We start from the raw sequence: 18,095 nt of genomic DNA, 5'->3' as shown, positions 1-18,095 counted from the left end.
GAGCAAACTGCCTCGCACTGTGATGCAGAAGCACATTGTGAGCCATTGTGATAAAATGTGAAAAGGTGTGAATTATTCTCAAGGGCATGAATGACGAGTCAGAGGTTGCGGTTTCAAATTGTTTTGAATCATATTTTTATATCTCATTATCTAATTAATCTCTGCAGACAAGACATAACAAACATCTGATCAGGGTTAGACATTATACGTATACTCCCAAACTGTCTGAAATGTCTCCTTCCAACGTCTCTTTTACTTTTCCCCGTCGCTGGATAACTCTTACCAGAGTTGTGACATACTTCTAGTCCTGGACAGTGTCGGTGTTCAACTGTGTGTTAGAAGCGAATACTTTCTGAGTTCCACTGGTATTGTTCTTGCACCACTCCCATGTTGGTATATTCCTGGTGGTTTTCTGTTTGGGCTATAAGCTCTTGTGAAAATGGGTCAAGTGGGAAGATTAGAGAGCTGAGCACACAATGTGTGACCCCTATGGTCTGTGGTTCAAGCCTGTGCTGTTTAGAGTTTCTGGTTACACTGTACAACTTCTATTCATTCCAGTTGTGTAGGGAAAGCTATATACCGCACCAGAGCTCAGGCTGGTCTTCGAAAAGCTGTCCCGAGTCCTTTGTTTCACCTCGACAGAGTGTTGATTTACTTGATGAAATCTGGCATGCCCTTACGAGTTCACTGTCAGATGATGAAGACTTTCAGGTATTACATATAGACACTGGGAGAAAAATCTGAGTTTTATCTCACTGAAAGCTGACTGACAGTTCAAGCTGAGTAATGGAACAAAGCATTGTATTACTTAAGGCACAACCTGCAGGCAGTGGGTAACATTCGGTTAAACAAGTACATACTTTGATATAATTAAGCATCTAACTTGATAGTACATGTGTAAATGGTTCCACTAAAAAAAACTAAATAAGGTTTGCCAACAGACTTGTCTCCTTGTTTCATTGTTTTTTAGCGATGTTTTGTGTAAAAGCCTGCAAGAACTGTTTACAAATAATACAACAAATAAGCTGATTAGCATTGACAAGGTGAATGCCCTATATGATAATGTAAGGCTGTCAAACAACAAAAAAACAGCAAAGACAACAAATGAAGACAAGAAACATTCATCCCAACTGCAACAAGCTTCTTTCCCATTTTCTTGGATCCAATGATGGCAAGTCTTGCATTGACCACAAAATTTGCATAAACTCTACACAATCATGGGAGGAGTGCAAAGCTCAAAAAGATTCCCACTGCTGACTTCTCAGGGTGAGAACAGGCTGTTAAAAACAGCTTCTTTTAACATCTCCAATCACTTTGTTGACTTTTCGACGAATAATAACCTTCCAGTCTTGTAAGAATGTGCTAAAGCTGCCCATCTAATTAAATTATGCCACCTGATATTGGTTTGACCCAGAACAGATCCTCGTGTTTTGGATCTAGCACATGGGACAACTGGAAATGTTCCTGATTCCTCACATTCATAATTCCCAATGTGAGTAAATGCTACTGTGTAGTGATGAGGATAGCATGAGAATTGATGTTGATGGTGATGTATTGAGCACTAAAATGGGATCATCAGTCAAGCATTTAGGCATGTTTTCTCAATTTTAACTGTAAAGTAGTAGAACGTGGAGTGTAGAGCCCTGCTGTAACACTGCATTGATGGATGGGTTTTTTTGCCTCCCACAATATCACCACACTTACCCTGAGGGCAAGTCAACCCTCCCTATTCCCCACCCTCTAAAGTCTTGCCTCAGGGTCCTGACTGTGTCTCAGGTCAGGACAAAAAAAAGTGGGCTAGTTAGGTGTGTCTGTGTATGTGGGTGGGGGGCAGGGGTCTTGCTTTAAGAGGCTGGCTGCTCTCCAAGAGTTTACCTCATCATTGGAAATTCACAATAGGGTGAAAAGTACACAGGCAACAAATGACTCCTTGATAAACTTAGTGGAGACCTGTGCTAATGGCAGCTGATTTTTCAAAAGGTTGGAGGGGTAGATCTGAGGTATTACACAGGTTCAGTGTATTGTAAGAACTGTTTGAACAGTGTCCGGAGAGAGGGAAAAAAAAAGCTTTCAGGATGTGGTGGTTCACATAAGGTGTGTGTTTGCTTGCACATCCTACTCCTTCGTCCTAATATGTCTTTTTTTTTTGTCCTTCTGCCACCACTCAGGTATTTGGACACATTCCGACCGCGCATACCACCACTCAGCCCATACAGCCAAGCAGCACTATTGAGTTACTGCAGTGCTACCTAATAGGTCTGATCTGAGCTCAAAAGCAGCATAGCTGCAATGCTTATTAAATTAAGGAGCCCGAGAAGTCTGCCCCAACGTTTTACAGATTAAGATGGAGTAAACAAATCTTCAAGCTTCTAACCTATCCCCAATAGATGAAAGTTGATCCACTGACAGTGGATTACACTGCAATAGCACTGACCTGCCATGGTTGTGATTACTAGCACTTTGTTTTACCATGTTCTCTACCCACCTGGGAGATTTCTGTACTACAGTAGCATCTGCTGATGTAAGCTGTTAAGTCATGTGATCTTTATAATGCATGTCCGTGGCTTCATATAAATTATCCATTGAATCCTTCCTGTAACAATTTGTAGCTCCTGCAGCATATCTTTGTAGCTTTTTTGTTGTATTTAATATCCAGTTGAATGGAACATTGTTTGTGAGAAACGAGGCCACACAAGCGCACACACACACACACAAACGCACACACACACCTCCTCCCAACTTTCTCCACTGCCAAAAATGCCATGCTGTTAAGCTGTGTGAAGTCCCAAATTCTGGTGTGTGCGCATGTTAAACAGGTTAAGGATTTTTGTGTGAGTCACAATGAAACGGTCCCTCGCCTCCCTCTCTTTCCCCATCTCTATGTCCTGACTTGATTTTGTCTGTGCTCCCCCTCAGTGAGTCCAAATAGCCATAAGCTGAGCGGCTAAAGTCGAAGTGAGGGGTCAGCATGTCCTCTCTGACTGACACAGACACACACACACAGAGCGAGGTCTCCCTGGTGAATAGTCACAACTTGTGGGGAATGCCTCCATGCAGACAATAGCGTTGTAGCCTTACTTAACTTCTCACACCATCCAACTGAATCACTGCAGGACTCTGAGATCTTGTCTGAGTCTCCCTTGGCTCAAAGTGCTGCAAACATACTTGTTTTCTCACAGATCTAAGTCAGCATGTAGACTTACACGGAAGACAGTTTATCAGTGGAAGCATATAAATGTTACAGATCCAGTGCCTGAATGGGGTGTGAGCGTTTAAACCTTGTGTTTCCACTTTTTTTTTCTGCAAGATTTAAATTGTGGGAAAAAGTGGTTCAGATGCTTCATTAAAGTAAGTTGTAGTGTGATGATAGTGTGATATGATATAAGGCACTGACAGAGGGACTACAGAAAGCCAACAGCTCTGCATGGCTTGCATACTGTAAAGGCTAACATTAGCAAGCTAACAGCCATCTGTATGGCAAATACATAAAAAGAAGGGTGAATCAGCAGGGCTGGGATCAAACAAATATTGGAAGTCACTGTAAAGTCTTTTTTTTCTGTAGCAGCTTGAAGACGCACTGATATGTGTGCTAGAGAGATCCACAGTGGGTTTGGGTTTACCCTCTGTCAGATCTTTTGATGTTGTGGGATGAAAGGATGTATAGCCTTCCAATCTTGCCTTTCGTCTACAAGGACAGACTGTGTAAGTGTCCTCCACACCCAGTGCATTTTCTCCTTGGACCAGGTCATAAAAGTTAACATGCAGGGGGGCAGAAAGAGGGATGAGTAAAGAGAGCAGGTATTCAGATGGCCAGACGTGTACACCCCACCCAGACTTTAAAAGGTGACACAATCCTTTAGGGCTCTTCCTGTTTTTTCTTTCACTGCTTCCTTTAAACGTTTTGCCGAGGTTTTATTTGTTTTTTGGTTTTGTTTATTTTATATGAGCTTTGCTGTATTTTTAGTCATTGACACCTGGCTTTAAGCTAAAGGACACTGACTGTGGAAGTGAAAAGTTTTTTTTAAACCCATTTGCTGAAGAATTTGGATTGAAACATCTGGCAGTGTTTGATGGGCAACAAGCAGTCCCACCAAAACTCTGTACATTAGGAAGTGCATAATTCCCCTTTCATGGGTCTTTGCAGTAAAAACAAAGAAGATTCATCCTCCATCTGTAGGCATTCAGTGACATGACTAATGCAGAGTGATGATGAAGGAAATCCCTGTATGTCTGTTTAAAGGATTGGATCTCATAGTAATTCATTTGCCATGTTATGTGTGTGGATGTGACACATTTTTGCCACAAGCTCTGTCTGCCTCTGTCTCTCTCCTCCTACACTGTCAGCTGTGTTTTTTCTGCTGCTTCATGAAAGCGCACAGATGTGAAATAAATCACGTGTGCTTTGGAAAACACCTGCACTATTCCCCCATATCAAATCCCTAAGTAATCATTTAGACCTCTGACACTTGATTATGTGACTCCCCCGCTTTAGATATTTTGCTTCCTAAAGGAAATAGGAGTGACAGCAGTGACTAATAAAGCTTTCTGGTGTTCTCATCGTATTGTGTGACTCATGGCTGTAGGTTGTGGAGTCTCTCTGACTGCCAGTCAGAGAAATACAGTTTGTTTCAGGAGCAAATTTCAGACACTCAGAGTCTTGTTTATACGAGACTGTAGGTGACAGAAAGCTCCATCCCCCCTAACTGACCACACAAAACCTCTTCCCTCCAGGCGATGCTTACGGTGCGCCTGCCGTTCCTCTTTTACATGCAGTATTTTGGTATTGCAAAGCCTGAACCAACATGATTGGAATGCTTTTTTCCCCTCTTTTGTCCCCCTTTTTTGTAAAGAGGCTCTTTTGTTCTGATGGTATAATTTAAATAGGATTGTTTTCACTTTGTCCTTTTGAGCAGGGAGTTGGAGGACTTGTGAGGAATGAAAAGATGGACACTACAGAAAGTGTTGTTTTGGTCAGAGAGATCTCTGTCTCGTGTTTTGTCTCAGTCCAGGCTCGGATGCTGTGTTTTATCTAATGAGGTCATAGAACTGGACCATGTTTACCTATCACTGACACAGCATCTAAACAACAGTCTTCTTCATAGTTTCCTGTATGTGCACACTGTTACAGTATATTTACAATTCACTTATTGTACACATAAATGTAAGTCTGTTACTCATTGCTAGTACATATTGGCCTGTAAAAAACAAACATGTAAAGTCTTTTTTTTTGTTAGGAGACATTTACTCTGACTCTTGTGGCTTAGACTGTGTGCTGCCTTTTGATAGTGAGTCAGCAGTATTCTAGTGTTTTATTACCTCTGCCTTCGCATGCTTGTATTGTCTTGTCTTGCATGAAGGCTTTCATCTGCATTTCTTTGCTTACAGTGGATTATGGAGATGACGTTCCAGCAACAATTCAAACCCACAGTGTTTCCTCTTTGCTTTAGAACAGCTCAGCTGAATTGAGAGTATAGGATAGTATATCCCTCTGAAATGCTGCCGTGTCTTGCTCGTGAATATGGGGAATGTTTGTACCCTGAGTTAACTTCATCTTACTGAAGAAAGGAAGTCAGAAAAAAGTTCATATGGTGCAGAGAAAGACCACATAGTGGTGTTCTGAGACCTGAGAGAATCTATAAGATATGATGAAAATATTAACAGTTAAACACTCAGCTTTACGATGGTAAAAGGAAAGGCAGTTCTTTAGGAAGACTACACAACCTTAAATACAGTAATATTACAGCTCATTCGGCTCAGTTTAAGTTCAGCTGTAGGTTTTGATCTGGCTTCACGTGTGTTTGGACCAGAAGGAGTGATGTATTGTGATAAGTCATAAGGATAGAGAAAGACATTGCGTCAGCAGCCCCTTGTGGTCTTGTTCCATACCAGCACATCACCCCAATACGCCAGAAAATAAAGAACAAAGACAAACATTGACTGTGGGCCACAGTGACAAAGGCTTATAGCTCAAGGGCCTCAGACTACACTCAGAGTAGTTGCCTCTACAGATATGATAACAACTGTCCGATCACATCTGTTTAAGAGTGTGATAGATAGTAGCCGCTAACACTATGTAAGGAAACATCCGATAATTGTGATGTGCTCCAAATCAGGTAGTACACTCTACATGGACAGATGAAGGGGAGCTGACATGTTAGCTGGATTTTATATATATTATTTTACGGGCATTTGTTTTAACTAGCGTGTGTTATATAACAGTGCTATGACACAAAAAACTGTTAATTTATGTATTTTGTTCCTAATGAGGATAGTTGATGCTTGGCTGGATGAGTAAAGCTTCTGGAAATGACTCCCTTTCACTGGCATAGTTACAGAAGAGCGACCACAGTCCCAGGACCTTTTGATGTTTAAACACAGGCTCCCCTCAGTGTGGGATTAAGAGGCTGAGGAAATGGCCTACTTGACAATGCTGGAATCGCACAATTATTTGTTAAATCCTAAAGCTTTCTTCTGCTGTCAGGATCAGCTTACATGTAATTTGCCAGCATGTCCTCCTTACACATGAAAGACTGAATGGTTCAATTGCCAATTATTTCCAAAATAACATATGTGGTTATTTGGGGCGTGGTAGTCAAAAGACTGACAAAGCCTGCAAACTGAGGTGGCAGTTTTCGGAGATATTAAGCCAACTCTTCTTCTCACTTTTATTGCTCAGATGCTGATTGGTTAAAACAGGTCTTTCACTGTTATAAGGCAACCGGCTCCCATCTGCAACAAGCTTCTCCATCTTTTGTAGACTCCTACAGTGACCCAGCTGAAAAAAATTGCACCTTCTCACATGACCACATGGGGTTGCGCATCGATAAAAACACTCTAGAACTAACACTTTAACCGAAGGATAACCACTTAGATTCATCCCACAGAGCACGTCAACCACAATGAGAGTGAAAACATCCACTCCCAGGATGACACTGTTTGTTATAACTTGTCCCAGATCTTCTCCATCTTCAAAGCTCCACAGACTGCACATGAATTTGTGAACAGGGCATAAATGTTTGCTAATCCCTCTTGCACGAACAGGCAGTCGGCGGTCTTATTGACCGTCTGGCTATAGAGATGTCTGGATTTTCCCTCCATCTGTTAGCAAGCAGAAGAAATTTCCGATTTACCTCTGCTTATCCTGACTCATGCTCCTTAACCACACAGCAAAGTTTTTCTCTTTGTTGGAATGAGTCAGTGTGCGGAAATAAATACTGTCTGGGGTTTGGGGAGCAAGATATCGTCTCTAATGAATCCAGAATGCTTTGTTTTAGTTGTGCTACGGGGTCAGTGACACATGAATGGACAACTGCAGCCTGTTTGAATCAGGGTGTGTGAGGAGAATTGTCTAAAAGCACATGTATGGATGTTATATATTCATGAGTTGTTGAGCTGTTTGGAATTAAAAAAGAAGCTCATGTAAATTCATGTCTCGGCAGATCAGTGTCTTGATCTGTTCCTGGCAAATTCACAGTGTTTGGTTTGTTCTAAAGCCAAGTTTACCAGCCAGTCTGAGGTGGGTGAGAAACATTTCAAGACTAAAAATAGCCAGTCTTTACAGGAAATGCTCAAACAGTGTGGATAGATGGCAAATTACTCATTTTAAGAGGGTAAATAGAGCCTGATCACAATAATGAGATTTGTTTTGGTGGGTTAACAACATAAACATTTCCAAAGGCCTGTTCACCATTTGGTGCAGATGCAGATTTAATGCAATAACTAGAGCCTGTTTTATCCAACATATACAAAAGCTGAATGTTGTGATTTTATTTGTCTTATTCTGAGGTTTTCCTCACATACAACTTTACACAACTGACAGAAATTCTCACGGCTCACATTTGTTGTACTGTATGTTCGCATCCGGCAAACATCCGAGTAAAGACAACATCCTTGCACACGCAAATAAATATATACAAGGACAAGTCCTCAGAGGGCAAACATTAGCACAGGCATGTCAGTGAGTAACACGCAGCCTTTTCGGGAAGAAAGAAAACAGGTCACGGGATTATTTAAAAGATGTTAGTTCTGTTTTTTTTTCCCTCTGAAAGGTCACTTACAGATGCCTCTCAAAGAAGAATCTGGATAATTTGTTCTTCTTCTTCTACCCTTCCGGTTATGAATCCTAATCCCCAGAGTCAACACTACTAACTCCGGACTTCCGATCTTGGTTTAATCTTTTTGGGAAGCACGAATGACAGCGTTGTCATCACCAGCTGGCTAACCCGTCTTCAAACGCACCACTGTAGCTGATCAGATGGCAACCATCATTTTTTTACTGTAATTGTTTGCCGTCAACATATTTTTGTTTTCTCAGCAGTGGTTGTGAGAAACCTGCTGCTCTGACTTGCAGCATTTCTGTTTAGGTTCTTTAAACATGGCTTTGGCTGGAATCTGACATTTTTTATGAGGTGACAAAATATGGCTTGGCATTTGGCCCCAGATTAGACCCCTTTGGCCTCTTTCATGTGTGTCGAAGAAGGAACAGTTGAGACTTGCCGTGAACAGTCGTATTAGGCAGACACAGGGAAACAGCTGGTGTGTTCAATTCCTCCACTAACCTCTCCAGCTCCAGACTCACCCTAACTACTGTTTAGCAATGGAAAAAGTAGAATATCAACTATTTTCCTCCCTGGTTTCTTCACTGTCCTGCCCAAACATAGGTTGTAGTTACAGTGGCACAGCAGTGTGTGTGTGTGTGTGTGTGTGTGTGTGTGTGTGTGTGTCAACAGCTAGTACACATACAATACATAAACAGAATGAAAGTCTCCTGGTCTGTGGAGGCACAATAGTGACCCTCCGGTCAAAAGGTTTGACCTGCAGCTTCCTGGAACCTCCTGATAACCCTTGCAACTAGATTATAGTTTTGTATTCACAAGAAAATAGATGCTTTAATAAAAGCACACCCACTTCTTTTTCTTCTTCTGCCCTGAATCTGCAGGTAGACTACAGCCATTTAATATTCTGTTGAATGCATCACCAGGATTAGACATTCTGTTGTAAATGTGTAGCTAATCTGAACTCTATGACCCTCAAACCCTGCCCTTATTAGACAAGCAGTGTCTGGATTCCAGGTGTGGGAGAGTCCCTCTTCATTCTTTTCAGGTGTAGAAAGTAGGTAAATGATTTGTCAGAGTGAGACCACCCTTCACTTTAAAGTTCACTCAGTGACTTTCTGACTTTGGAAAAAAAAATCTAATTTATTGTAAATGATAAGAATACAGTATTTTCCTGATATATCACTTGATATGATGACGTGTAAATAAGTATGGAGTGAAAAGTATACTGACCATAATAGTGGCGTGTCACATACACACCTAAGTATTCTTACATAACTTGGGTGTTCATTTGCTGCAGGTCAGTGTAACTAAATATTTTGGGACTGTTTCCTATGACATCTTACTGGATAGTTGTGTGTTGTGCGTGCATGTGCATGCCTATGACAGTTGACTGTGATCTAAGTGCCTTGGACTGTAATGAGGTCAGTGCAGTGTTGATGCCTCATCATTGACCTCTGTGATTTGGTCTCCCTCTAGTGATGAAAACAACAAACAGCAAAGTGAAACTGTTTAAATGGTTTAAACTTTACCAAATGTGGACTTTATAATAATACACATCCCTTTGAAAGTTATGTCAGGAAGGAGCTGACACGTTGAAGTCTTCATTCAGGAAACGCTGTGAACATGTGTTTGTGGTTTTTCTTTGTTCAGTCACATCAACAGTACAGGTGTGTTGAGAGTGTTGCTGAAGGCTCGGCTTATGGTATCAGATGAAAACAAACAGCTTGTAATGAGTTTATTATCTCAGTGAGCATCATTTCCAGCTACACTCATGCGTCTTTTATCCCTAGGCAAAACACTGAACGCCAGTTGCTCCCGATGGAAGGGGGAGCAACGCTTTGCTGAGTAGCTCTGCTGACGTTGATGTGTGTGGGTAAATAAAGTCCCACAATATATACGTCTATTGTCTTCTCCTGTTAGCTGTTGACAAGCCTTGTGTTTGAGTTTCCACAGGTGTGTTTTTTGTGAGGAGAGCTCCACCTGTGGAGTAAAATGTGCTTAACTGTAATAGTTAGGATGCAGAGCAAGTTCAATTCACTGATGACTGTGAACTTGTAACATCTGTTAACAAGACAAAAGGCCTCTAAATAGGCAGCTCAGTGGTTTGAATGTTTTTCTCTCTCTCTGCTTTCATTATATTATCACTGTATTTGATGTACACAAAAAAGTTGTGTGTTAGGCATGCTCGCTTTGTAGACAGTAGAGGGAGCTATTTCCCTAACTACACCTCAGCACTCAGGGATGAGGGGTTTGCTCCTACTTCATGCATTTTTGTTGTTGCTGGTGAGGAAACAAAGCAGAAATTCATTCTACCATTACAAAAAAGTCACATTAACTTAATACAATAGGATAACACAGTATCTATATAAACCAGCTGCACTGCCTCTTCCAGTTAGGGGAGAAAAAAAACAAAAAAACACAGTTTCTGAGCCAGCACTTATTTAAATGTTCTACATCTATTTGAGTAAAGTTTCAGCTTGTCTTTCCATTTGTGGTGGTGTTGTTTCAGACAGAAAAATCAGTGCTGTGTCTGTCATTAGTTGAGTTAACACCTCCCAGGCATTGTGAGCCAATTACAGTTTAGACATGTACGGGTGCTACAACTTGACAGTACACTAATTAGTGGAGTCATTACAGTTAAGAACTCTCAAAGTAGTGGAGGTAGGAATTTTTTTAAAAGATGACTGCAAGGCAGATGGTTTGGTCATTTCCTGCAGCACTTCTTTCAATTATTTGTATCAATTGCCTGAGAGAGACAATTATGCTGAGTGGAACTGTGTATTGCAGGCCTCTTCTCAGCTAAGTGGATATGTTACAGATATGTCACAGTTTCTAGTGTGTTTACATTAAACTGATGTAAAGAATTTGACTGGCCGGTGTATAAGTACTTCCAAAAGCAGTTCCCAAAACACTAATGTAATTTGGGGTTTCATTAAATCTCAAGAATCAACAAAGGAAACAAACACTTACTGACCACCAGAGGATTTAATGGTGTTTTAAACCAAGTGAGACGTATAGTTGACATGTTCTCAGGCTGGAATTTATGTACACGGCTTTAACTTTGTTCTGCTCTGTGTAACCAAACAGTGTTTACAGAGAAAACGACATTTAGTTTAGTTTAGTTTTAGCATTAAATTTGGTAACGCATGGCTCTCTGTCTACTCTCCCACATACAGTGCACCCCCTACATCTCTCTCCTATACTGTAACTGTTGTTTAGGCACCACAGGCTACATATTCTGCCTTTTGTTATGGAATGTGTCTTATTCAGAGTGACAGCCAAGCTGTTTCTGCTTGCCTGAGCAGGACTGTGAGGAACCCTGCAGGGCTCAGTCTGCCCGTCTGTCTCTCTGCAAGATACTGGGTCCCTCAGTGGAAAGATATAGCCTCACAGTCTTTAGGGAAGCAATGAGTAATATTTGTTACCTTTCAGCACTTCAGTCATATGGTAGGATTTCACAGTACAGGTTTTTTTGGTTGCTTTGTCCATCAATATCAATATGGAGCCAATCATTGGCCTCAAATGAGCATAAAACTATTGTGTCAGTAAGCAGTTTACAAGTTAAAGTGTTTAAAGGAGAGGCGTTTACACTGCAGGCAAGGTTACTTACTTACACTCTGCTCCTGCAAGCCACTCCAGGACTGTGATAAGTCTCTATTCTATATATATTGGGAAACAGGACCCCCTTTCCCTCCTAACGTGATAGCTGTGACCTTCTGACCTCCATTCTATTAGCCAACCCCCCACCTCTCATTCTCCGGCTGTCGCACACACTCAGTGACACACATTCACTGGTCAGAGATCTCAGAGGGATGTAAGGGAAGATGTAATTTGAATTAGAGTCCTTCATTCTGACAAGCAGGCCAGTGTAGTATAGAAGTGAAATCAGTATATACTATCTGTCTGTCAGCAGCAACCAAGTTGAATTACAAGCTTATAAATTATAAATGATGAAAGTTGGCTCTTATATTCTTTCTGTTTCAAATGATTTATCCTCCATTCAACAATTGATAAATACTTTTTAACTGGAAAGTGCAGCATGTCATCGGGCAGTTACAAGTTACAGATGTGTTTCCTGTTTTTTGTTTTTGGAGTGGTTATTTCATTTTGAATGTCCACGCTGCTGTGACATACTGCATCACCTCTTGTTGATGCTGCAGCTCAGACAGGGTGTGTGCATCCGCCATATGTTCACTAAGCATTTGTATATGTTTGTGGCTCACTGTTTACACTGCTGTTCAGCTGTGACACGCTGTGTGTGTGTGTGTCGGCGTGTGGCTGAATGTGTCTACACATGTATTTGAGCCAGGCGGTGGCTGTCTGCGGATGTTCTTCAATTTGTGTGTCATTTAAAACTCCCAGTTTTCCCAGTGCCTTGGAGCTTCGTGCTTGTATAACCACTAGCACTGTGGCTCCACTATGATTCACAGCAAGAGGTCAACGACCCCCACTTGCTGAAATAACATCAGTAAATGTGCAGGGGTGGGTTGAGGGCTGCCAAAAGGCCCCTCTAGCTGGGAAATCCTTCACATTTTTGTATTGTTACTGTGTTGTTACATGCGTCTGGCTTGATGCCTTTCTGTTTGTACAGCAGTTACACCTCAGGTAAAAATGACCCCGTGCAGTAAAGCACTAGCTGCAAAGCCATAAAGAATGATTGTGGTAATTTTGAAGGAAAACCTGGTCTTGAAATGCATACTTTCTCTTTCTCTTTACTTATCATGCCAACCCCATGTATTCTTAAATTATTCACAAATGCTATATTTAGCACAGGTGAAATTGGAACTCTGTATATGAAACACAAGTTCTGAATGACAGTCTGGCATCAAATACTGCCATACTCTGACAGATAATTAGATGCCTTCGGCCCTTCGCGGATTATGTTCAGGAGGTTTTGTTGGTGTTGTAATTAGTCGATCATTCACCTCCTATTGATGGTCTTAGCTTTCAGACTCATTCTTGGTCTTAGGTTTCATGCTTTTGTCTCTGTATTGTGAAGACAGACACAAGGGGGGGAGGCCAGGAATTTTAGTTCACCTTTCTCCATCTCAAACATGTGAGGATTTCACATGTCAGACAATGCATCAGGATTATCACTGTGTGTTTTCTGTAAAACCCACTAGTTTCTGTAAGTATCTGCATCCACCAAGAAACAGAATGGAATTCCTTCAATTGTGTCCTCAGTGCAAAGATAATTTCATTTTCTTGTTTTGTAAAAGAAGCAAACTGACCTTTTAAATAAGTAGGAACCCTGCTGATACTATGGCCCTTCTGTCAGCAGGCAGCGGTTTGACAGCAGGCGAACAGCATGTGAACTGAGATAGAAAAAGGACCTCTAAAACACTTAAGTCCAGCCCATCCTGAACAGAAACACAGTAGCAGTCAGACTAAAGTAACCAGCCTTTATGTAGCTAATAGAAGGTGTTTGCTCTGTAACGTTTGTTACAACTTTGAAAAGCTATACAGTCTGACAGCAAGAAGCTAGACTACTTAATGACCAGAGCAGCACCAGGAGGTATGCTCAAGAAAGTTAGTAGGCATGCTAACATTAGCATGTGTTGCACATCGATGCAAAATGCTCAAGAAGTCTGGTACAGATAAATCCACAGGCTCATATGGGCAAGTGAAAAAGCAGGGAAAGTCTCATTACATAAGTTATGTTGATACAATCCATTCACCAGGTTGACAATAGTTTTAGGAATCATTGTCAATTAACTCATTATGGCAGTGACTGTTACAAAAAAAACATGCTTGAACTACACCTGTGTTCTCTTTATAATGGGAAACACTGGCTTTCAAATAGGCCTAAACCAACTCGGATCACTGGCACATTAAAAGAATTCTGCCATAATGCTTACTAACACAGGACTGCCCACGTTCTCATGTATTAAGGGCTCAGGCTGAGGAAGATGATGTTTAATTTGTGTCTCAAATTAAAAGCAGAGGAGATGCAGTCTCCCTTCTGCTTTAAACATACAGTGCAAACTTTTCAACCATTCCCACTGTAATTACCTGCTCCCTTGTTAAAAACAGGAAATCTTCTAGCCGTCTTGGCTCATGGTTTATATTCTATACGGGCAGTTGTAGACATGAAAGGGGATGTTGAAAAGATGGACACGTATTTTTGTTGGAACGTTTATAGTACGATCATAGTATAATCTTTGGAGATTACCTTTGCTGAAAAAACTGTCAGTCCAAAAGCATGAGTGCAGTCCTACCCTCATTAAATGCAATTTGTCTTTCTTTTATTCAGTTTTTTGCCCATAAATAAACAAACCTTTTCATAGTTGTGAGGACATTCTCGACACAGGCTGACAGGGTGTATCCTTGGCCACCCATGTCTCTTTGGCAAGTTTCCCACCTTTGAAGTTTGTCTAAAAATATATAAAATCTGACTGTCACACAGTATGAGTACAGCCTTGGGCTTAACTCATTGTCATATTTTGTAAAATAACACTCCTGAATCATTCTTTCATACCGTTTCTTCTTTTTACCAGAGAGGGACCCAACACATAAGATGGAAAATGCGGAGTGATTAAGGTGTTGTCTTCATAAAGGACACCATTTAGTGTGTAGTCATCACATGGACTTTCACAGCATAACATTTGCTGTATATATGTCTCTCTGAAACTGTAGGGAATTGTTAACCTATACAACAAAGTGCCTGCAAGTTGTTTCTGACATTTATGGCTAATCATTATCCATCACTCAGTCTTGCGTTTATTACCCTAAAATTTATTAACCAGCTCCCTACCATAACCTTTGTGCTTATATGGTTCAGATGTTTGTCTGACCACACAAAAGTTGACCCTTAGCTTATTTTCTAATGCCTCTTAAAACTTATTTCTTATTTTGTAATTTTAAATTTTAAAAATTGTCATTTTAATAGTTGCTGGGTATGCAGATATCCTCTGTGTTCCTCTTGGTTACCAGAATGTATGCCACATGGTTCCTCACATATAATCGAGCAGCTCAGGTATCACTACTGCAGATGCCCCTGATATTAAGATTAAGATTAAGATTAAGATTACCTTTATTAGTCCCACAATGGAGAAATTGCATAAAACAGTGTCAGACCTCGATGCAAAGTTCAGTGTCAGTGTCTGCAGCTTAGAGAAGTCAGACACCAGAACACAAGACAATCACAAGTTTCCTAGTCATTCTTGTCCAGAAGCAAACTGCTTTTCATATGACTGAAATACAATATTTTCCTTTCATGGAAATTGCCATCGTGATTGCAAAAAAACTGCAAAAGATAAAAAAAAAAACTTGGCTATGTTACCCTGGTATTTTCCCGAATAGTTAACTAACTTCCATAAAGTATGAATAAAACATGGCAAAGCAAACGCCCATCTTTCTTCTCATAGAGACCTGGGGTCAGATGGATCATCAGTGACTCCAGGGATGAGACAGTTACAAGATAAAATGTTAGGACATTTCTGCATCTCTGTGTAAGCATCTGGACACATCATAGGAATGACCTTTATGTAGAGTTCCCTTCTGTCAACAACTGAGTTTACAAGCACAGAATACCCGCCTTTTACCTTAAACCCCAGAACTACAAGACATTGACTCAAACCTCCTGTTCCTTTTATCACTAAGCTCCCATTAGCAGTTGTCGAGGGTCTCTGTCAACTGATCCTATAGGCAGTATGAAAAACCAGTCTGGACAAGAAAGTGGATTACTGTGTAACCACAGAGCACTGAAAACAGGCATCTAAAATTCAGTAAAGGACTGAACGTAAACGCCTATATAATGTCTACATGAAATAGAGGCAAACTATGCAGGGCCAGTCAGTTTATTTAAGTGTGCAAGGAAAATAACGTTGTCTGGTACATATTGTTGTGTTATCATAGAATTCGGTGTCACAATGGCAACATTTGTCCTACAATTGGTAGTATTTTCATTGCAATCAATTGGAACTAATTTAATCCATTAGATAGATGTCAGCCTCACTCATCATATTTGCTTCATTTGCAGATCATAGGCCCATATCTCCCGTTTTCTTATTATCATGTTCTAACAAAGACAATGAACCAAGGGGAACAAATTGCCCCTCTCTGTAAAACTCTGAAAGCATCAGTATTGTACACTGAACAAAAAAAAGCAAGACTGCTGTAATTCTAAGGTATCAGTCAGCAGGAGAGATCGCTTTTCACTGCTGTGACAAAAGGAGGAGGAGGAGTTAGGAGAAAAATATTGCCCTGGCAGCCAATGCGGAGCACACCTCCTCCTGCTCAGCCCCTTCACTCTCTTTTGAATGGGATACTGCTCTTCACTTCTCCTCTCTGCCTGCGAGAGAGTGTGTGTGTGTGTGTGGAGAGTGACCTGGAGAAAAGTGTGTGTGGAGTGTAGCGGCTGTGTGGACATGTCATAGTTCACTCCTGGAGCTTGATCGAGCAGCTGGACGTGGTTAAGATTTGACATCAAGTCCAAGATGAGGACCCAGTTTGGAGTTTTGTTTTTGCTGTCCCACTGGGTGGTCTGCTCTGATGCTTGGTTCTGGTCCTGGACTGGTACTACAACCTTGCCCCCTACAGTGGACCAGGAGGGCTCTGGCAGTCCAGCAGGTAGTGGAGAACCACCATCAGAGACTATAGCACACGTTGGAGCAGAGATCATTGATGAAGGACATGGGCTTCATAAGACTTGGGATCAGACAACTGAGGCTCCTCGACTAACCACAGTCATACCTCCAACACAGCCAGAGAGTGAACGTGCATCAGAAAAGAGCACTGCAGGGATTTCATCACACACAATTACACCTGGTAATGCCACATTTTCTATGGGTTCTGGAGATTCTGATCATTTAAAGTCTACAGGAAATGTATCAAGACTTGAGCTTGAGTCTGAATTATCTGGCTCTGGACTCTGGTCTGGATCTGAAACACAGGCACTCAAAGAAGGTGAAGTGCTTCCCACAGATCATAGGGGGTTAGATGGTGTAGTTTCCCCCAAAAATGAGGATGAATTGAAGCCTAAGGAGGGAGCATGGGTCAATCCTAACAGTACAGATAAGGGTCATAGTCTTGGCAGCACAGAGCAAACTCCCAACACCCAAGAAAATAACCCTAGCTGGAAGTATCCTCACAAAACTACAGAAGATGTGCGAACCATTGTTGTTGTTGGCAAAACCTCCACTGAGGTCTCTAATGAAAACCAAGTGAAAGTTGAATTTACTGTTAACAAGGATGTTTTACAGACTAGCCAATCACCATTAGCCAGTCAGGAACTTCATACAACACCAACACCCCAAATGTCAATTACCCAGATAGCAGACACTACGTTGATATCTATGACAAACCAGCCTCACATACCCAGGCAAACATTAATAACAAGCCAGAAAGAGGTGACCAGTCAAACTGCTCACATCTTAGGTGCTACTCAACCCTCAGTAAGTAAGCAAGAGCTTAGCATAGAAACCTCATTTAGCCAGACAGCCGAAGGTAGCCAGGCAACCACTGAAGCCCACACAGAAGTAGTCAAATCAGCACTGGATGTTGAATCTCCACAATGCTTGTTACTAGATACTCCTCTCCCTTTCTGCTCCTTTGTGGTTGGAGAAAAGTTTGTTGTGCCCAATTACTTTAACCACAGCAGTGTGGAGGAAGTCCACGCTCTCTTGAAAGAGTGGGAATGGCTCTTAAGGTCCAGTTGCCACCATAGTTTGGAGTGGTTTTTCTGCCTCCTCTTGGTACCGAAGTGTCAGCAACAGGTGGTGTTGCCATGCCAGAGTTTCTGCCAAGTCTTGCGGGACAGTTGCTGGACGCTCCTGGATGAGGGACGCCTCCCTGTGGAGTGCCACACTCTACCAGATGAGAAGGATGATGATGATGGGTATCAGTGCTTGTCAGTGTGTAACCAGAAAGGTAATCACTGCTTCAAAATAAATCCTACTTTGGGATTTATTTTGAATCAGTTTTAACATCTACTCCCTAGTATGTCTGGTGTTTTTACCCAGTACCCACCCTATTGACTGAAATGTATCCTTGTTAACTGACAAGGGCGAGTCAGGAAGATTAACATGTGTTGAATTC

At 41.4% G+C, this 18,095-nt stretch overlaps 1 protein-coding gene across 8 annotated transcripts in view; it reads left to right on the top strand.

Annotated features, from left to right (window-relative positions):
• Positions 1 to 18,095, top strand: part of col18a1a (collagen type XVIII alpha 1 chain a) — a 51,971-nt gene that overhangs the window by 7,925 nt on the left and 25,951 nt on the right. For 3 of the 8 annotated variants that reach the window (XM_028393649.1, XM_028393650.1, XM_028393647.1), the window contains exon 1: positions 16,368 to 16,826. The exons of 2 other annotated variants lie outside the window; for them this stretch is intronic. In XM_028393649.1, coding sequence (XP_028249450.1) covers positions 16,496 to 16,826 — 331 coding nt within the window. In that variant the 5' untranslated portion in view covers positions 16,368 to 16,495. Of the gene's footprint in view, positions 1 to 16,367; positions 16,827 to 17,016; positions 17,928 to 18,095 lie in introns of those variants that run through there. 3 more of the 8 variants (XM_028393646.1, XM_028393645.1, XM_028393644.1) reach the window with 1 other exon arrangement.

The sequence above is a fragment of the Parambassis ranga genome, chromosome 21 (assembly GCF_900634625.1).
Source record: "Parambassis ranga chromosome 21, fParRan2.1, whole genome shotgun sequence".
NCBI classification, from domain to species: Eukaryota; Metazoa; Chordata; class Actinopteri; family Ambassidae; genus Parambassis; species Parambassis ranga.
The sequence above is the reverse complement of the archived record's forward strand: the minus strand, read 5'-3'. Positions and strand labels throughout refer to the sequence as shown.